The following is a 21,558-nucleotide window of genomic DNA, read 5'->3' on the forward strand; positions in this document are numbered from 1 at the left end:
GTTTTGTTTTTTAAACTAAATCAGTCTTTTTCATTACAAGTAATTACTTCCTGGCTTAATAAAATTGAATATATTCAGCCATTTCTTACTGAAGTGATAAATTCCCCATGTGAACTTAAATGCTGAGCTTACCTGTTCCTCATTAGGTTGTATCTGTCATGTCTGAAAAACTTTCATTGTTCCTCTGCAGATATGGTGTTGGTCCTGCCACAATGGATGTGCTCTTTTGAAAATGTCAGCACTGCCCAAAGAACAAGATGATGGCCTTTTACAAATCCAAAAAAGCTTCTTGGATGGGTCTGTAATTTAGTTCTATATTTTGCTATTGTTCAGTTTGGTTTTTCTTATTTTCCAAGAAGCAGGGAACAGTTCTTTGTAGTATGTCCATTTCTGTTTACCTGCTGACAGTTTAGTGCTAGGAAAATAAAATTTATAGTGATTACTTTAAATTATTTTGAAAAGGGTAAGTGTAACCTGATCATTAGAATGTTAACTCCACTGTTGTTAGAGATGCACATTGAAGTATTTAGGGATGAAAAGACATGATGTCTGTAATGTTAACAGTTTTGAAATCTAGGGCATGGTATATTATAGTGTGCTCTTCTACTTTTTTTCTAAAAATGAAAGTAAATGAATTAAAAGTGAGTCCAGAAGTAGACCCTGGAGTTGTATTGCCTTGGTTCAAATTGTGGCTCTATCGGTTTATAAGGCGCTCTGGTGGTATAGTGGGTATGGCATTTGGCTGCTAACCAGAAGGTCAGCTGTTCAAACTCAACAGCTGCTCCGCGGGAGGAAGATGAGGCAGTCTCCTTCTATAAAGATTTACAGCCTTGGAAACTCAGTGGGGGTCGCTGTGAGATGGAATCAACTCAATGGTAGTGAGTTTATCAGTTTATAAACTTCATAATCTTGAACAGATGGTTAAGCTCTGTGGGACCTCCATCTCCACCTTTGTTGACTGAGAATGGCAGTCCTGTGCTAGTTACCTCGTCGGTGAGGATTAAGTGGGAGAAGACCTGAAGAGGTCTTAACACAAATCTTGATACACAGTCAGGAAAAATTATCTACTTTTAATTCATGTTTGCTTTTCTAATCTGTGGTTATTTTCTGATACCCAGAATTTACAAGACCATCCACAGGCCACCCTATGAACTTGTTAAAACTGAAGACCTGTCAAGCAACTTCCTATCCCTGCAGGAAATCCAGACTGCATATGCTAAATTTAAACAGCTGTTTCTGATAGGTGAGAAGAATGCTGAGCAAAACTTTCTGTCAAATGGGGGAAGACATGCCACATGTATCAGGTGAAAGTTGGTGCCTTTTTCCTGGGTTCCTTGTGGTTAGTACACAGATGCGCAGTCATGAGGGTCAGTTCATCGGGGTACAGGTCCAGCAGCTGAGGTTCAGCTGCCATTGCCACACACCTCTCCATTTTTCTCCAGGCCTTTACCCCACTGAGACAGTACCCATAGAGCCACTCCTCCCCCTCCTTTCCCTGGCACACCAGTTGCCTGGTGCTGCGCATATTGGCTTCTTCTAAAAGTTGAACTATGCAGTATCTGTGTTCACTAACTATTCATAGTGGTTTATAAAGCTTGAATAATCTGTTTGTTTTCTTTAGTATTGTATTGAATGGACTTTATTTTTTTCTTAAGAGGAAATTTCTTAATTTTTTTCTGATTGAATATACACACACACACACACACACACAAATATATTTTACAGTGTAAAAAAATTCAATTAATCAGAAATGTACAAGGTAGAAAATGAAAGACGCATATCCCGACCATCCTTATTTCCCTGACCAGGCTGCCCGGTTAACAGTGTAGACCTTGAATCCTGTGTAATCACGCACAGTTACCTATTGATTGTCTTCATTCATGAATGAGTCTTTATCCTCTGAGATTTGTCACAGTATAGGTACCTTTTCCTAACTTGGACCTTTTAGCATAAGAATTTCTTCATTTATTCATTCGGCCAGTGTTTATTGACTTTCCATCATATATACTAACTATGCTAGGCATCGGTGATAGAGATGAATAGGACACCAAAAGCTCGGAAAACAGAAAGGCACACCTCTAACTAAAGCACGTTGTGATACATTTTATAAAGTAGGTTTGTATAACTAGGGATTTGGAGGAGAGAGCAATTAATTTTACTAATTGATGTAGGACTGTGGTTCTCCGCTTGTTGTTTTCAGTCGTTCTGGATTTATGGTTATTGAGTTGAGTTAATAATTTATAAATGTATTACATGTCTAGAAATATAAGGTCTGTATTTTACAAAACATGTAGAGGGAATTGTGTAGTTGTGTTTAAGATTCTTGTACTTGTGTATGTTGTATTCTAACTAAATCCAGTCTTAACCCTTCAGCTACCATGGCGTCAGGCTGTATCCTGTTCCATTTTCCACTTGTAGGAATAGCAGCCTGGATGTTGACTATTTCTTCCTCAAACAAATTACTCTTTCTGTTGAATTACTGGGTGACCATGTAATATGTATTATAGGATATTTCTTATTTGAGCAGTAAAGACCTGTTTTGACTGCCACATCCATCTAGGGCCCTAGAGTTCAAAAACTGTATCAGCTGAAGTTTTGAAGTGCCTTTCCTTAGAGTGGAGGCTGATGCCTGGATTCTGCAGTGTGTGTCTAGGACCACTAATTGGAACAGCCGTTTAGCAGTAGTTCTTTGTGGGAGATGTGTCAGTGCACAGTGACTTCTTTACTTTTTTTTTCTCTTTTCAGATAATACTACTGAATTTTGGGACACAGATATAAAATGGTTTTCTCTGTTGGAAAGTAGTGGCTGGCTTGACATAGTCAGGTATTTCATTCTTTCACTCATGATTTTTATCATTGTAATTCAGTATAGTGAAACAAAGTGGCAAATAATTTAACCATTTTCTGTTTCACAGTTATATATTCTAAGATCACATATTCTATTCAGAGCTTGGCTAGATTTTACATTTGTTCATTATTTCTGTGCTCATTTGTTAAGAATTTATAGACATGGTACCTGCTTACAAAGAAATTCACTCTGTGGTCTAGTTAACATTGAAAGACTATTAAGAAAGGGGCATGACAAACCAGAATTATAACTGAAGCAGCAGTGCCTGCCTGGAGGAAACTTGCAAATGGGGTAGGAGGGATACTGGCTTGTCATTGGATACCTTTTGCATGTTGCGTCTTACAGGTCTACTACCTGTTAAAAGATTTTTTAAAAAAGTCATGATTAATGGCCAGTAGTCACTTGTGGTTTTGAAGTTAGATTGAGATTCCCAGAGAACAGAATTAGATTCTCTTTCCTGCTTCCTATTTTGAACACCTCCTCTCTTGTAGTTAGATAGAGGACAGGACAATGGAAAGTACAAAGTGGACATGATGACCAGGGTGAGGAAAGAGAGGGACCCTTACTCTGACCCCATCATGATACCCTCTCTCAGGTCAGCAGTGGGTACTGTGAAAAGGAGCCTCAGCCACCTGCTGACTCAGTAAATCAGTATTGAAGGACCTGCCACATGTCCTGTGATTTCAGTGTATAATCACAAGCTGCGATAATTGTAGAAGGAAAGAACCCTTCCCCGAGTGGGTGGTCTGAGAAGGGTAAGCATCGTGCACCAGATGAGGAGCTAGGGGCCAGTGGTGCTGGGGAAGAGAAGGGGGTCACCACTGCAGACAGACCAGCATGGGCAAAGGCCCCTAGCTATAAGTCTGAGACAAGTCAAAGCTGCACAGTGGCAGCAGTTTCAAAGGCACGAACCTTTGAGCAAAGAGAACTCCTAGTCATATTGGGTCTTTTCAGCCACACTGATACACATGGCAGGTCGTCATGAGTCAAACAATGGGGACATACACCACATTCTCCAGGTGGAGCTATCTGTGGGTCTAACTACAGAATTCACCAGAAGACTCAAGTATGAGTTTCCATTATAAATTTCTAGTCTAGAAATTACCTATGAGCATTTTTCATCAATTTTGGGATTTCCTTCTGAAAATTTAAAGTTTTTTATAGGCAGATGTATGTCTCTGAGTATCTGACTAGTGTAAATAGGTATTTGTTTCATTTCTAGAGGATTTTAGCATGGTAAAATAAGTGAGACAGAAAACTAAGATCAATTCGGACTACCTCTAAACTTCTCATTGTTTATGGTACCAACCTCAAGAACTAATGCCCCTTTTTCTTGTCTCTTTCCTGTTTAGACGTTGTCTCAAAAAAGCAATAGAGATTACAGAATATCTGGAAGCACAAAACACGAACGTTCTTCTTTCAGGTGATACATTTAAAGCACAAAAGATGACTTCTTTTTTCATTCACTTGCTATTTGATTTGTATATACACACCACTGTGTCATGGAGATTGTCTCGTAAAGGAGGGAGCTAGTGTAGAAATCCTTTCAGTTCTTTTCTTTGACCTTGGGATCCTTTGCCTTGGATTTCAATGTTACAGTTTAAAAAATAAATTCTTCCTAATGTAGAGTCCATGAAACACCATATAATATGGATGACCTTGGAGGACATTATGCTGAGTGAAATAAGTCAGTCACAGAAGGACAAATTATTGTATTAGTCCACTATTACAAAAAGTCAAGGAAAGGTGTATATATGGAAGGAAACTATTTTTGTTGGTTACCAGGGATGGGGGAGAAGTGAAGGGAAAAATGCTAGATAGGTTAAAAAAATAGAGAGAGACCAAAGATTATTAGTTGTTACCAGAAAGAGGGGGGAAGAGGAAAGGGGAAGCTTTTGTTTGCAGGGCATTGACTTTATACTATTGGTGGTGGAGTATTTTGGAAAAGGATAGCAATAATGGTGGCACAACATGAAAAATGTCCTGAGTGTCCCTGAGCTGTAAATGTGGCAGTTGTTAATGTCTTGGTGTATATGTTTTCACTACAGTAAAAGTAAAAAACAGATAAATAAATTGAAGTAAATAGTTCTTTCACTTGGAACTTGACCTGTTATCAGCCCAAGAAGGAATTATTTGTAATAGGTATCCAGGCTAAAATTTCCTGATATTTTGGATTTTGTTTTATATTAATTCACCTTGGTTAAAGTTAAAATCTTTTGATAATCCCTTTTACATAAAAGCTTCCAGGAAGTGGTGTAATTGTTATCCTTGTATTTTTTTTTATGTGTTTGGCAAGTTCATACTGTTGCTATCTAAACTTGGTGGTCTGAGATTTCCTTCCCCTCAGTGGACATACCCGATATACCTGTTGTTGTTGTTGTTGTTATGTACCGTCAAGTCGGACACGACTCATAGCGACCCTCCTTGGGTTTCCGAGGCAGTATCACTATGGAAGTAGATTGCCCCATCTTCCTTCCGAGGAGTGACTGGTGGGTTTGAACCGCCAGCCTTCTAGTTAGCAGTGACGTGCCTTAGGCACTATGCTACCAGAGCTCCCAGATATACCTGAGGACGGTGATACAAGAGATTCAGAATGTATAGAGCAAGTCTGAACCGCCGTGCAGTTCAAAATAGTTGCTATAATTAGTTAGATCTGAGCTAACTGTTAAGAATATTTTAAATTTCTTATAACCCCATGCTACAAACTAAATAGACAGGCTCATCATTTGTGTATGATCCGGCCCTTACCATGTGGCCCACCTGGATGGCCACGTGCTGACGTGGATTTGCAGTGCTGCCTTTGTTCATTTGGTAGCAAAGATGTATTCAGTACTAGTGTATGCTGGAACCTGTACAAGACAGGCTTAAAGCAGTTCATGTCTCAGTCTGAAAATGTGTCCACTTTTTCATTGGTCCTTGCCTGTTAGGGAATCAAAACCAAACCGACTCATAGTGATCCCTCCTTGGGTTTCCGAGGCAGTATTGCTACAGAAGTAGGTTGCCCAGCCTTCCTTCGGAAGAGTGGCCAGTGAGTTTAACCGCCACCCTTCTGGTTAGCAGTCAAATGCTTTAGGTACTATGCTACCAGAGCTCCCAGGGAATAAAAGAGTTTGGCTTATTGTTAACTGAAGGTGAGAGCGCTATTTGCAGTTTTTTGACGCTCTGTCCCCTTCTTCCTCTGCACTGCTGCCGGCCCTGCCCCAGAGGAGAACGCCTCCGACCTCTGCTGCCTCGTCTCCTCTCTGGTGCAAGTGATGATGGATCCCCACTGTCGAACCAGGTTTGGCTTCCAGAGCCTCATCCAAAAGGAGTGGGTCATGGGCGGCCACTGCTTCTTGGATCGCTGCAACCACCTACGCCAGAGTGACAAAGAGGAGGTGAGGTGCCCCCTTCAGTCCTGGGAGAACCACTTGCTCTCTCATTGACGACCTGCCTTCAGAGGTGGGGCTGCACACAGTACAGTAGTCTTGGTGGGCAAACCATTGTCACCTCATTGTTGACTCTCAATGCTCTGAGCAATATTGAAACCCTCCCCACAGGAAAGGGATATCAACTAACATGCGTGCTCACTGTCTTCTAACTTGTCATTCATACCAATTGCGCACATTAAGGGTATACATACATTTTGTGGTAAAACCATTACTGATTATGAAATTTAAGTAGAAACTAATTCAGAGAGAGAGACTCCTACAATTTCTGCTAAGTTAGCCTTTGTGAAAAAAGGGGTATTCAGGGTACAGATTTCCTACAGAAAATACATTACATAATGGCACGAAGTAAATTTTGCCTGCACATGAGCCTTTTCAAAATAAAGCGTATGTTATGTTAACTCCATCCATCACCAGAAGTCTTAGAGGTACTGGGGAGTTGGCAGGGCTCACAGCTCCCTTTGCCTTCTGTCTGTGTGAACTGCTCCAGGCCTGGAGCCTTAAGCAGTTTAGTTCCGTTAAGGGAAAATGAGTTCCCAGCATTGTGATGTACTTGTCTAGGCCACAGCTGTTCAAACTCCTTTGGCTTCATTATTAATGATTGTGGAAGAAAAATGAAAGTGGGTAAGCATTCTTCAATTAAATCACCTGTGTGCTGACGTATGCTAGCAGCATGACTTGGGGTTTTTCTAACTCCAGATAATGATAAGCTTGTATGTCTGCTTTGTGCAGCAGAACAGCTTGGCACAGCGTGCTGTGGGGGATACACAGGGCCAGTTCCTGCCTTCAGGTCTTGGCATGTTCCTGGGGTGACCCAGGCATCTCGCCCCAGGCCTGGTAGTTTCTTTCAGGCTGTGTCCCATGGAGCTGAATGGAAATCAACATGTGTTGGAATGGACTTTACCATTCCAAGGATCTAATTTGAGAGGTTGATGGGATTCAGATAGCAGGATGGGTAAAAAGAGCTGATGCTGTGTGGAGAAGTGTGTGCTTTTGTGTGTCTTAAGAAGAGGAGGACTGACAGGGACCGTGTCTGGTGGGGAGAGATTGGAAGAGAAACCCAGCCCATTTCCCTGACTATACACTGAGGTTCAAATATTTTCCACTCTATCTCATGATGTTGAGCATAAAATGAGGTGTGAACTATAGTTTCTGTATAAACATTCTTTCCTAGTGTCTCAACGTCGACATACTTGGATGCTCGCTCTAATTTGTGATATAGTTGGAAGTGGCACTGGACTTTCTGAGTCCAGAGCTGGATTCCCACCTTCTTTCTCTCATGCCCTCTGTGTGAGAACTTGGGCCAGCCTCTCACGTCCTAATGTTCTGTTTCCTCATCTGTAAGGGAGAAGCTGTACCATTGCCTGTCCTACTGCCTGATAGGCTCACTGTGAATCCAGGAGGAGCTGTGGTGGGGATAAGCTGCTTTGTAAATGATAAAGCACCCTAGAAAGCTACTGTCTCTACCAGTGAAGGGCTTTCCTCTGCGTACTGCAAAGGAGGCCCATAGGTTAAACGTAATTACATTTTGGAAAAAATGCTAGTTGTTTCTTCTTCCTTTCTTCTTTTTCTTTTATGAGCCTCACTGTGGCATGTAGTCTAAGTGCTTCTTGTTCTAGCACAGCCTTCAGGACCAGCCCCTGACTATTAGTGTTTAGACAGGTAGTGGGTGGAGTCCCACACACAACACACACACCATTTTTCATTGACAGAATTCAAAATGGCACTCATAATTGAGTATAATTGAGTAGCACAGGTATACTAATGAGAAGAATGGAACTCGTTTTTTTGGAGGATAACATTTCACATAATTGGGGTTCAAAGCTAGTGTTACTGTCATCAAAATTGATTACAAATGCTGCTTTGTTATTGCTGTTCTGTAATGAGATTTTTACCTATTTTTCTTTGAAAATGTCTGTGCACACAAAGGTACCAGATACTGGTACTAATCCATAAGCATGGGATTTCAGTTGAGCATATTCATTACTTGGAATGGGGTGGAGTTTTCAACGTCTGACTTGTGTTCATTGGCCAGCACAGTACTGTGTCCTGGCTACCATAGTGCTCAGATGTTGTTCTTCCATAGCCTTTGAGATGGCTGCCCCTGTGACATCACTGTGGGCGTGCAGGGGGTGTGTGGGCATGCAGGGGGTGTGGGCCACACCAAATGGCACTGTCAGGGTGACACAAAATGACTGTCTATAAAATTTTTATGCAATTTTGCAGAAATTTATCATTTTTTACAAATATATTCCTGTAGTTAGTTATAAAAACAAAAACATTTTTTGTAAGCCCATCTTGCATGTATCAGGCTAAAACTCTGTGCTCATTGACTTTCTGAACCTTCCAGTGCACTCCAGTTAGAGCTGTTGTTATTACCAGTTACAGTGACGCTTTGAATCACGTGGTTTTGTCGACGCACTCTACAAGCTCATGCTACTGTTTTTGTTGCTGCTGGTGGCTTTTTGTTGTTTTGTTTTGTTTTAATGAAGGGGTGAATTTTTTAAGGTCCTTACTACACCATTTCACTAATGTTACTGAGGGTTTTTTTTTTCTTTATTTAGTTGTGATTTGGGTGAAACTTTACAAAACAGTAGTTTGTACACATTTTGGTTCGTGACATTGATTATAATTACCACAATGTAACAGCTTTCTTCCTACTTCCTCCCCATGGTTGCCTTTCCATCACCAGATGCCTTATGCTTTCTTGCTCCCTGAGCTGTCTTCCTGTGCAAATACTACCCTTCTGATTGCTCATGATTGCTTGTTCTAGAGAGTATACCTACCTGTTGTAAACATTCCTCTTATTTGCCTGTCTTTTGTTTGCCTGGAGTGAGTTCAATTCCAGGCCTAAAAGGTGACTAGGAGCCATAGTCTTGGGGATTTCATCAGTCTCTATCAGACCATTAAGCCTGGTCTTTTTTATGATTTTGAGTTTTGTTCCACATTTTTCTCCCATTATATCCAGGATCTCCTGCACTGACCCCTTCCCAAATGGTTAACAGTGGTAGCTGGACACCATCTAGTTCTTCTGGTCTCATGGTCATGTAGGCTGAGGTTTGCATGGTCCACTAGTCCCTTGGACTAATTGTTTCCATGAGTCTTTGGCTTTCTTCATTCTTCTTTGCTCTGGACAAGGAGAGACCAGTTGTTGCATCTAGATAGGGGCTTGCAAGCTTTTGAGATCCCCGTTGCTACTCACCAAAGCAAGATGCAAGATATAGAAAAATGTTTCTGTGCTGCATGTTATGCCAGTTGAGCTTGATGTCCCTCATGACCATGGTCCTGAGCCACAGGTGCAACCACTTGCTTCATCAGGATGTTTGGCTGTGGCCAAGAAGTTACAACTTTGCCCCCTGTTAGTTCTATTTATATGGACATTCTTAACTGCTGCTGGTGTTTTTATAGTCATTGATTTTATCAGGTTTCCTGTGTTTTATCTATAATATTGTAATAATTAGTATTTGTGAACCTATACCAATAACATTTTTGAGAATGAAGTAGTAATTAAAGGAAAAGAAAAATCAGAAAAGACTTCCATTTTGTTGCCAATAATGTAATAATGTTATAATTCACTGTGGAAAGATTTTACAAAATAAGTTAGTATTCATATAACCTAAGAAATAATATATTTAAGCAATTTATACCTATATTTATCACATCTTCAATGAGTAAAATTGATGATAAACATTACTGAGGATTCTGTAGGGTCTAGTACAGAAGGCGGTCCCTGGTGGAGAAGAGGGAGTGACATCATGCATTATTTCACTGAGTGATGTCAACTCTAGTGATGCCTCTGGGTTCCCCCCACCTTCCACCCCCCAAAAAAACAGAATAATTGGGACAGCTCACATTGGGCTGTGTGTCTGCCAAGTAACAAGTTCTCATTTTTGGACAGGTTCCTGTGTTCCTGCTCTTCTTAGACTGTGTGTGGCAGCTGGTGCACCAGCATCCCTCAGCCTTTGAATTCACAGAGACTTACCTGACTGTTTTGTCAGATAGCCTGTACATACCTATTTTTAGCACCTTCTTCTTCAACTCACCTCATCAAAAAGATACAAACATGGTAAGAATTGCTCTTAGGAACCTGCCTATCAAAGCCGTGCCGCACAAGTAGGACGCATGATCTTGATGATTTTGTCAAATTATCTGGTGTTTTATCCACAATATTGTGGTAATGAGTATTTGTGAACCTTAGAACAGGGCCTGGTGTATAATCAGTGTCATAGAAATGACATTTTGCACTGACTGTATATCAGGCCCTGTGTTAAGTGCTTCCTAAGGTTGTAATGATTCACCCTCACAGCACCTGTGGTGAATGTATTATCACAATTCTTGAGGAAGCTGAGGCACAGAGAGGATAAGTAACTTGCCCAGGTTCACAGAGCTAATTAAGTATTGCAGCAAGGGGCAAGCATTGGAGTCAGGCAGTTAAGCAAATTAAAAGGTGTCCTTTTTTATAGCTGCTTCAGACCAAATGTCTTCTCTTCCATTTGCCTGATGCCTGGAGTGATTCTGTGAAGACAGTGAGCAGAGCAGAGCAGGGAAGCTTAGCAAGTCCTTTCCATTTTCAGGCTCTCGATGCTGTGCCCCGGAGGTTTCCCTGTGTGGGTGACTCTCAGGGCTCAGACTGGCCTTCTGCTGCCCGGGCTTTAATGAGCTGGTCCTCCAGCAGGAATTGCAGCAGATGCCACAGTGAAGTGGAGAGGTGGAACCTGGGCTTCCCAGTCAGACAGCTGGTTCCAGATCCCAGCCCTGCCACTCACCAGCTCTGTGAAGTCAGGCAGTTTGCTGAGCCTTAGTTTCCTCAAATGTAAAATTGGAAAAATAGTACAAGGTTCTTGTGACAGTGCCCAGAATGGTGACTGGACTGTAGGCAGCCAAAAAGTAGTAAGTCCTTCTTCTCCCGCTCCTCCCCTTCCCTTTGCTCACCTAAAGCCTTTAGTGACCAATGGCTGACGGCTGCATCCTTTAAAAATGAAGTGCCCATGCCTGTCCAGTCTCAGGGCAGAGCAGGAGCACCCCTCCTGTACCTGTCCTTCAGAATGATGTGTTTGTACTCCCCAGCCTTCCCTGGAAGCCACTGTGACCTGTGCTTGTTTTGGCAGGGTAGGGAAAGCCAGGATACACAAAGCAAGCCTTTGAATCTGCTCACCGTGTGGGATTGGTCTGTCCAGTTTGAACCCAAAGCCCAGATGTTGCTCAAAAACCCTCTCTATGTGGAAAAACCAAAACTGGACAAAAGCCAGCGGAAAGGAACGCGTTTCAAAGTAAGATGCCCACTTGTCTAAGCCTCCTTCATTTGCCCAGAGGTCCCCATGTGTGTACTCCTTGGTGTTACATACGGATTTTGTCTGGCCCAGTGTGCTTTTCCTGCTGAAACAGTCTACAGGGCCGAGAGTTGACTGGCAAATTGTCAGAGCTCCTTAGAAATCTTTTGCTTTTGGCCAATCAGCGTCTGCCCTGGTGGCTGTGTACTTCATTTCACTGAGGATGCTGCTGCCACAGTAGTCAAGCTGAGTGGAATCAGGCATGTCACCCTGTCAGTGGGTGTGGTTAGTAGAACACTCAGTGCATGGTTTTACTTAGTAGATACAAGGAGCTCTGGTAGCGTAGTGCCTAAGGCATTTGACTGCTAACCAGAAGGCTGGCGGTTCAAACCCATCAACCACTCTGTGGAAGAAAGATGTGCCAGTCTACTCTAAAGATTTACTGCCTCTGACACAGCATAAACTGGGGTTGCTATGAGTCGGGATTGACTTGATGGCAGTGGGTTTGGGTTTTTTTGTTTTGTTTTGTTTACTCAGTAGGTACAGGTTCACGTCATTGAACAGCATGATTCTTTTTCCAGACAAACCAAACCAAACTTACTGCCATCAGGTCGATTCTGACTCATAGTGACCCCTCCTTGGGTTTCTGAGGCAGTATCTCTATGGAAATAGATCGTCCAGTTGTCCTTCCACAGGGTGACTGTGGGTTTGAACCGCCAACCTTCTGGCTAGCAGTCAAATGCCTTAGGCATTTTGCCACTTCTTAATTAGATATAATTAGAAAGCACAGGTCAGCAAGCTTTGTCTGTAGTGGGCCATATGGTCTCCTCAGAGCTACTTCACTCTACTGCTGTAGCCCTGAAGTAGTCACAGGCACCGTTAGTCAGTGAGCATGGCTGAGTTCCAATAAAACTTTATTTACAAAAACCGGCACCAGGCCAGATTTGGCCCATGGGCTGCAGTTTACTAGCCTGGGCTGTAAACCACAGATGTCAAAAAGTTATTTGGGTTTCCCTTCACATATTTGTTCCTGATTTTACTGGCTGTTAAAACCTACACTTCTCTACATGATAAATTATTCAAATGGCGTTTCCTAGCTCTGTCTCCTGACTGGAGTTTCTTCCTCACAGGCCCCACAAACTGGGGGGAGCAGTGTGGTCAATCCCAAGTCTGTGTGTGTCCCTGCCTTCGCCACCTTGCCTTGCTTCTGTCTGCCTGCACTTGTGGAGTTCCAGGGAGCCTGGCTGTTTCTGGGGTGGAAATTAGTTCCGTCCTAAAGTGGACTGGGAAGTGGGTGAGCCAAAGCCAGTGCATAGAAGATGTGAGCTGCAGAACAGCTCAGAACTGCCACTTGGACCTTTCAGGGGTCGTCAGGCCTGGAATGGAGGTTTCTGGTTCAACGTCTTTTTCTCCCAGTTTGGCCAGAATTGCCCTGGCTCCTGACAGCTTGGCCAGAGCTCAGATTTTTCTTCAGTGTGTGTGCCCCCTGCTGGCTGCACGTGCCCATCTCGTGATCCCTGCATTAGGCTCGCAGAACTGCTCCTGCAGAGTGGCAGGGGTCCTCAGAGACTGAGGCTCTGCCCTCTGAGACTGGGTTTCATTTCTAGCCCCAGATCTGGTTTTCCTAAGTGTGTCTTATCCTTGTAGGTGGGGCACGTGATTTAGGCTGCAAGAGCAGACTGGTGGGAGATGTTGGAGCTGAAGGGCTGGGAAACTTCAGATTGCACTTGATAAGGGTGGAGTAGGGGTTGGGACAACAAGGAGCTTTAAAGCATTTGGGTAAGATGAGCAGATGTCAGGTTAGGGCACCATGATGAGTGGATAGATGGCCTGGGAGAAGTTCGTAGAGACTGCGGAAGCTGTGGGTGAGCAGCAGGAAATGCTTGAATTGCATGTGAACAGTCTGGATTCTGCGCAGGCATACAGTCTTAGGTGTAGCCTCTGGCTTGATCAGGCTTTGGGCACATCGTTCTCCTCCCACCTTGGTCCACCTCGAACATTCCATTCACTTAGGAGTTCCTTACAAGACTCAGAGAATGGGACTGGAGCCAGGCAGGTTTGAAACCATCTTTCGCACACTGTGCCTTAGTTTCCTCCTTTGTAAGATGGGTTGTTTGAGAATTAGTGAGCACTTGGTAATGGGCAGTTTTCATCTGCATTCTGTTCCTCCCACCCTGCCTGATACAGCTTCATCACTATGGAGAAGAGAGGCCAGCTGGCTCCCGGCCTTTGTCTCTCCTGTCCCAGGATGGAGAGTCAGAAATTCTGATTTCTGAGTCAGAGTATTGGGGATGACTTTGCTTTTCTCCTTTTGCTTTGTTACTCCATATTCTATAATGGGAAAATATTTCTTTTATAGTAGAGTCCTTTTTTAAAGAAGGAAGAACTGCTGGCAGAAATAGAGTTACAAGGCTAGCTTGTAAAAATACTTATCTACTCTCAGTTTACACGAACATCTCAGGAGCAAAAGAGTTGGAGAGAAGTAACTTCTCCCCACATGTTTTACCTTCTCCTTTGGGTACTAGGGAACCCTCCTCACCTCTGGCCACTTTATTCATCTTTACAGCCTGTTCGTAGTGCACCCCAAAATATAAGCATTGCTTTTGCTGCAGACAGAACTACTCAGGGGAAGGAATGTCAGTGCCTTCACATGTTCTGCTCCATCAGGCTGTCAGACAAGGACATCTGGCCAACCTAGCTGATTCCTCGCGTTCCTTTTGCTCCCATCAGCCTCTGTTCTCTTTGCCCAAAAGAATCTTTATATCTTAGGTGTAACCTTCCACTGGGTGCCTGATAATCTGCTAAGTTATTTCATTATAATGATAGAATCTTCAGGTAGTCATCGCTGCTTCCTCACAGGCATTTACAATGTCACAGAAGCCAACAGCCCTAAAATTCTCCAAAGAAAAAATGTTTTACTTCCTTCCAAAAATTATTACTACCATCCCCAAACTCCCCTGAGCCATCAGCCTGTCTGAAGTTAAACTTATTCTTCAAAAGTACTTTGTATTTTTATACCCCTGTTACAGGAGAGAAAGGAGCTCTGGTGGCCCTATGGGAAGGCATTCAGCTGCTAACCAAAATGTCAGCAGTTCAAACCCACCAGCGTCTCCACAGGACAAAGATGAGGCAGTCTGCTCCCATAAAGATTTTCAGCCATGGAAACCCTTTGGGGGTTGCTATGAGTTGGAATGGACTCGGTGGCAATGGGTTTGGTTTGGTCTTATTACAGGGGAAAGGGAGCCCTGACGGTGTAGTGGTTAAGTACTCAGCTGCTGACCAAAAGGCTGGGGTTTGAACGCACTCCCGCTCTATTGGGAAAAGATGTGATCGTCTGCTTCCATAAAGGTTACTGCCTTGAAAGTCCTGTGGGGAAGTTCTGCTTGTCCTACAGGGTCACTGTGAGTCAGTGTTAACTCAATAGCGATGGGTTTGCTTTGGTTTTTAGTATTACAGGGGAGAGTCCCTGGGTGACACAGATGGTCGAGTGCTCGACTGCTAGCTGAAAAGCCAGCGGTTGGAATCCACGCAGAGGCATCTTGGTAAATAGTCCTGGTGTTCTGCTTCTGAAAGGTCACTCAGCACACGTGGGGTCACCATGAGTTGGAGGTGACTCATCTACCGTTGTTCGGTATAAGTACTATTACAGGGAGTGGAGTATTAAGAGCTTTAGTCTTTGTGTCACGCATGTCTCTCTGCAAGTTCCCATGTGTACCTGGGTCCACCTGTTTGTTTACGAATACATCTGCATCATATGAATAAACGAGGAAGTCCCCTTCCCCTGTGTATGCTGTAGCGTTGTAATTTATTTGCATTCACGTGTCTATTCCGATGTCTCCTGAAACTTGTTAAAACGGTTATGCCCTTTTTTCAGTGCAACAACTATAACTGTTCCTCTTCTGCTAAAAGAGATTTTTCTTTGTGTTTTCTCTCACAGCATCAACGACAACTGTCTTTGCCGCTCACCCAGTCAAAATCATCTCCCAAAAGAGGATTTTTCAGGGAAGAAACAGATCATTTAATTAAAAACCTTCTGGGCAAGCGAATTAGCAAACTTATTAATTCTTCTGATGAGCTTCAAGACAACTTTCGAGAGTTCTATGACAACTGGCATAGCAAACCGACTGACTACCATGGTTTGTTGTTGCCTCACATAGAAGGACCAGAAATCAAAGTCTGGGCTCAGAGGTACTTGCGTTGGATTCCAGAAGCCCAGATCCTGGGTGGTGGCAGAGTGGCCACTGTGAGCAAACTCTTGGAAATGATGGAGGAAGTGCAGAGCCTGCAGGAGAAGATTGACGAGAGACGGCACAGCCAGGCGGCCCCCCAGGCAGGGGCCCCTTCCTTGCTGAGGAATTCCACCCGCCTGTCCTCTCTGTTTCCTTTCGCTTTGCTCCAGCGGCCTTCCTCTAAGCCGGTCTTGCCTACCAGTGCTTGGAAAGCTTTAGGAGATGAAGACGATCTGGCCAAACGTGAAGACGAGTTTGTGGATCTAGGAGATGTGTGACTGGTTTTTTCTGTTACTGTGGAAAAGGGGAGTTGAAGATTAGGACGGGAATCGAACACTTTGGTCTCTGGGTCGTGTCATGCTGAAGCTTCGTTCTGGGAGAGTCATTGGCTGGTGCTGGAGTAAACCTGGGCCTTCAGGAAAAGAGCTGGTTCTCATTTTTCTTCATGATCATTAAAGACTATGCAGTTAAAACCATATGGCTAGTATTAATAATTGAGAGGAATTATTACTTGACCCATAATAGTATTGTGGCCATTTTCTGATGCATAAGTGTTACACAGAGACTGAAATGGCTGGTTTACTACAAAAAAGGGCTTTGTAAGATGTTCTTGAACTTGATACTTTCTTCAGATGCTTTCTGTGCCAAGAAAATTTATCTGATTATTGGGAATAATTATAAGTTTCTCTATATCCCTTCTCAGTTAGAAGCAAGTTCAGCTTCACATGAAACTTGTATGGTGAATTGAATGATTCCAATAGAGGCATTAGGATGTATGGTATTTGTGTAAAGAAAGTACTCGTGGCATTTTTCCTGTCTCCATCTACTTGCCTGTAGGATAGCTGGGGAATGTCTACCTGTGTAGAAATATTCTAGTGTCAGACCCTCCTTCCTAGACGGTGTCATGTCATGTGTGAGCAGGGCGCTAGCCAACCACATGGCCTGTTGCCAAGTGCTGACAGCTCCAGGGCTTTCCCTTCCATGCCTTCCATGCCCCCTGCCTTGGTGCACACAGTCCCGGTTTCTTGCTGCTAAACCTCTTGTTCTACTGGGGGAATCTCTTCGGTTTGCCCAAGGGAGCTTTCACTCTCCTGGAGCCTCTTAGTGTTGGAGATGAATCACCTTGCCTTTTTTAATGCACGCGGAGGCTCTGGATCATTTGGGGTGCGGCCCTTTGTAGCAGCCCTGCAGATGGTGTCCTCTCACTGTCTGCTGCCTTTACAGATGCATGAGGTAGGACCACTTTTGAATGTGGCTTTCACAGGAAAGCAGTTAAACATAAACGTCAGAAGTGATGATTATCGTACAGTACCTCAGTGACTTAAAAAGCCATAGAAGAAACTTGAGTATGTCTGATAACCTTCTTGGATCTGCTGTCTAAATGATAGATATTTTTTAATGCAGGAAAGCACACTTTTTAAGGACTGGTTTTTTTCATTCTTAATGGAACCCTGTCAAATCCCACAAGAAGAAAGGGGAAAAAAAAAACAAAAACTCATGCTAGACTATTTCCAATGGAATGTTTGCCTTTTATATATATTAGCTCTCCACCATAGATCCCAATTTGAATAGTAAATGTTCAGAAGAACGTTCAGTTGCTTAAGGGAAGTAACAAAATCTTGAAAGTATTGACAAAGCAGGGTTTCTGAGTTTGCACCAAAATCGTTTGGTACATACAGTTGTTTGCTGTTCTCCCGACTCCGTGTTAGCATGTGAGCCAGGTTGGTCTGCTACGAGGACAGATTTGAGGGGAAGGCAGGATTCCTGCATCTGAGGGCCAAACACATGTCACGTCTTGGTTGCCTTAAGCATCTTACTATGAGGTCAGTGTTAAGCTTGTAATAGGGATTTTAAAAACACACTAGTTCTTTAGCTACTTTCACACATGTTCTATGGGCTTTCTTACACTAGCACTAACCTCCACCTCTCTGCCCCATTGCTTCCCAAATACACTATGGAGCTAACTATTTTTGTTACCATATTATAACATAATATTTATACAATAGCCTCTTCAGTCTTAGGATCTTAGTAATTTTCATTCCAAAAATGCCTGGTATGATGCTTTATATTCCACAAAGTATGGTTTAAAGGCACAAGGTCATGACCATTGTCAAAGCAGTTGAATGTGCTTTGAAATATTTTTCTATGATTTTTTTAAATTGCAATAGAAGAAAAAGGAAGCTGTTGTAACATGTAAGGTCATGACAATTTATGTATTTATATTTGAAATCAGATTTCTATCACTTGTATTTGTGTACAGAATTCTCAAGGGGTTTATATATTATGAAATTTTTATTCAAGATTGAGATCTGGGTTATGCTTAGCAGTAAAAGCTGAAAAGAGACCATTGACTTTGTTTAAAATGCTGCACTGTGCAAGTTTGAAAATGTATGTTAATTTACTGTATATAATATTGTGAGTTTGTTTATACCTCCAGGTTTTTACACTGAAGATAAACTAGCTTTAATTAAATTCAAAACTCCCCCCCCCCCCGCCCCAAGGGAATAAGCTGTTGGGCTCAATCTGTATAAATGTGCTTTTTATTTTCTGGATGTACAACAAAAGTTTATACCTGTATCTCACTGCATCAAATCTGATTGCAGAAATTAAAGCACAATTTAAAAGCAGTACTATATTTGGTGTGTTTGGTGTAACACACGAGTCATTGCTTTCATTCCTTCAGAGATGCTTTTAAGCGTTTACGAGGTACCAGAGGGCCTGAGTGGTCCAAGCAGTTAAACGCTTAACTACTGAAAGGTTGGCAGTTCAAACCCAGAGGTCCCTCAGAAGAAAGGCTTGGCAAACTGCTTCCCAAAGATGACAGACATGAAAACCCAACAGGGTTCAGTCCCTCTCTGCGCACGTGAGGTCGCCATGAGTTGGAATCGACTTGAAAGCAGCTGGTCTGTTTTTGGTTTACTGGGTGCCGGGCAGCGACCAGGGAGCAGGAGGTGCAACAGCAGTGAGTCGCTCTAGTCTCTGTGCTCTTGGAATCTGCACTCTTTGGGGGGGGTTCAGTTGTAAGAAGAGGACAGATAACCAAATAAATAAATTTTAGGAGGTAATAAAGTTATCTGAAGAAACAGAAAATAGGGTGGGAGGTCCTATTAGGTGACTGAAGGAAAGGGGTCTTAAAAATTCCAGCAATTAAATCTTGCTGCCTCTCTTCTTTTTTATGGACATGTATAAAATTAGAACTTTATTTCATTACTGGAAGAGATCTGAGTTCATTTAAACCATGAGAGAGAGAAAAGGCTTTGTTTTTCCTTGCAGAGAAGATAAGCAAGTGAGAAGATTTATGAATGGCACTTTTTTCTGATTGATTTTGTGTAATACAGATTACAAGGCATCAGTTGTCTTTGTTCTGAGAAGTTCCATTTATTTGACCTTTCTTATTCTGCAGCCCTTTTCCTTCCCTGAGGAGAGGAGGCTGCCCACTTCTCTGCTGTTCCCGCATCCCTTCCGATCTATTCTGGTCCACCTTGTGTCCAGAAAGGCATCCCTGGAATTCAGTGAGTCCTCATTGGTACCGCACCTAACAACAACAAACATTGGTACCACCTTTTCAGGTGTGTTAATTCTTTGATGTTTTTGTTAAATCTCCAAGTAGTAGTCCTGACCCTGGGGTCTAGTAGCTTCTTATCTTATTTGCCACCTTTGTTTAGCTCTTGGACTTTCTGTGGGCTCACTTGTCTCCCCCACTTGATTTTGCTTGTTCTTTGGTTTCCAGGTGAAGGCCCATCTTCCTCGTTTAATGGGGTGGGGGAGATTCATGGGGAGTAAAGAGTGGGGCATTTTCCCTTTAATGTGACTTGGGGACAAAGAATGTTTCTGATGAGAAGAGACTCCTGGCCCCTGGCCCTTCGTGTCATCTCCTGTCTCCTAAGGAGTTGGGCAGGCAAGCCAGAACTGACATCTGTTTTTGGAGCACCTCCCATGGTTGTGGTCAAAGTTGCTTAACAAGGAAAAAGTCTCTTTAACTGTGGGTTATGCCCTACTGTGGCCTTAGAGTATTTATAAAGTCGTCCCTGGAGCAGGACAAATTGGGACTGAACACCCAGGATCCCCCGTCCTGCTGCAGTGACAACATCTAGAGACATACAGGCTTACCATGGTGACTTTCCACATAAGCTCTCCAAACACCTTGGCTGACAGACACACACAATGCAGCCTTTAAAAATAACTAGCTTGACATGGGATAGGATGACGTTAGTGGCATGGGTTCCAGTACAACTAGGGATATGCCCCAGTGCTTATTGTGAATATGTTGATAACCAGGTCAGCCATGGCTAACACACCTGTCAGTGAGTTGGCCTACGCACAACAAAACAAAATACTTCCCGATTTGGCATATTCCCTGTGATCAGTTCCTTATCATGCTCAGTTCCTGATCAGACCATTGTGATACACAGGTTCTCACTGGCTGATTTTCAGAAGTAGGTCACCAGAGCTTTCGTCCTGGTCTACTTTAGTCTAGAAGCTCCACAGAAACCTATTTACCATCACCGCACCATGCAAGCCTCACCTGATGGACAAGTGGTCGCTTTACAGGAGGTGCATTGGCTAGGAATCAAACCAGGGTCCTCCCGCAAGAGTCTACCACTGAACCACCATATATATATATATCTTTATACATATATAAAGAGAGAGAAATTTATCTTAGGAAAATGGCTCACAAACGTATAGAAGCTGGCAAGTCCAAAGTCCCTGGATCAAACGTCAAGCTGGAATCTTTCCCTGGCTCCTGCAACAGCAGGGGCCGAGAAGCTCAAGGCTGACAGGCAGTACCCCGGCTGTTGACTCCAATGAATGTCGAATCCAAGATCTCCAGGCCGAACAGTGGACTGCTCACTCATGGACAGTTGTAGGCAGCACAACACAATCCCGATCCACAGAAGAATGTCTCTCTTCCCAGTATGTCCCTGGATATCCTGGAAGCAGGACATACCCCTAGGGAAACTTCCCTTGAATAGACTGGCTCAGAACACAGTCATCTGATCCCATCTTGGGAACAACCACACAGAACTGGGGTCCAGCCAAGTTGACACACAGCCTGGAACAACAAGTCCCACAGCAACTCTATTTTGAAGAGACTGGAGTGATTGAAGCTGTAATATTGGTCCTTACTTCAAATTCCTGAATCCCTGCCGACCTACAGACATGAATAAGGATATGCAGTTTGTTGTTTTCTACTGTATTTTGGTATAGTTTGTTATGCAGTATTTTGGTGAAATAGCTGACTGATACACTATCCTTTCCACATTGATTTGTTACCCCTTTCCTAGTCAACCTCTCTAGCCAAGATGTTGCTACAGTATTGTACTCTGGTCATGTTGTCAGGAGGGACCAGTCCCTGGATAAGGACATCATGCTTGGTAAAGTGGAGGGTCAGCAAAAAAGAGGAAAACCCTTTATGGATTGACACGGTGGCTGCAACAGTGGGTTCAAAATAGCAATGATTGTGAGGATGGTGCAAGACCAGGCAGTGTTTTGTTCTGTCGTACGTAGGGTTGCTATGAGTCAGAGGTGACTCAGTGGCACCCTGACAATAACAATAAAATCCTTACGGGAGCACATCCCAGATCTTTTCTCCCGCTGTTGTTGTTGTTGTTAAGTGCCGTCGAGTCATTTCCGACTCATAGCAACCCCATGCACAGCAGAACGAAACACTGCCCAATCCCGCGCCAGCCCCACAATCCCTGCTGTACTTGAGCCCATCATTGCAGCCACCGTGTCAATCCATATCGTTGAAGGCCTCCCCCTCTTTCATTGACCCTCCACCC

General features: G+C 43.2%; 1 protein-coding gene across 1 annotated transcript in view; it reads left to right on the forward strand.

Annotated features, from left to right (window-relative positions):
- The window catches only part of MTMR12 (myotubularin related protein 12), a 134,556-nt gene extending 118,503 nt beyond the window's left edge, over positions 1-16,053 (forward strand). Inside the window, exons 9-16 of the mRNA XM_007951604.2 lie at positions 191-297; positions 1,119-1,243; positions 2,746-2,824; positions 4,201-4,271; positions 6,053-6,225; positions 10,175-10,342; positions 11,385-11,546; positions 15,484-16,053. Of these exons, the coding sequence (XP_007949795.1) occupies positions 191-297; positions 1,119-1,243; positions 2,746-2,824; positions 4,201-4,271; positions 6,053-6,225; positions 10,175-10,342; positions 11,385-11,546; positions 15,484-16,053 (1,455 nt within the window). The remainder of the gene's footprint in view (positions 1-190; positions 298-1,118; positions 1,244-2,745; positions 2,825-4,200; positions 4,272-6,052; positions 6,226-10,174; positions 10,343-11,384; positions 11,547-15,483) is intronic.
- Positions 16,054-21,558: the final 5,505 nt, after the last annotated feature.

This window comes from Orycteropus afer, unplaced genomic scaffold (assembly GCF_000298275.1).
Source record: "Orycteropus afer afer isolate SDZICR_OR568_19922 unplaced genomic scaffold, OryAfe1.0 scaffold00302, whole genome shotgun sequence".
Lineage (NCBI taxonomy): Eukaryota > Metazoa > Chordata > Mammalia > Tubulidentata > Orycteropodidae > Orycteropus > Orycteropus afer.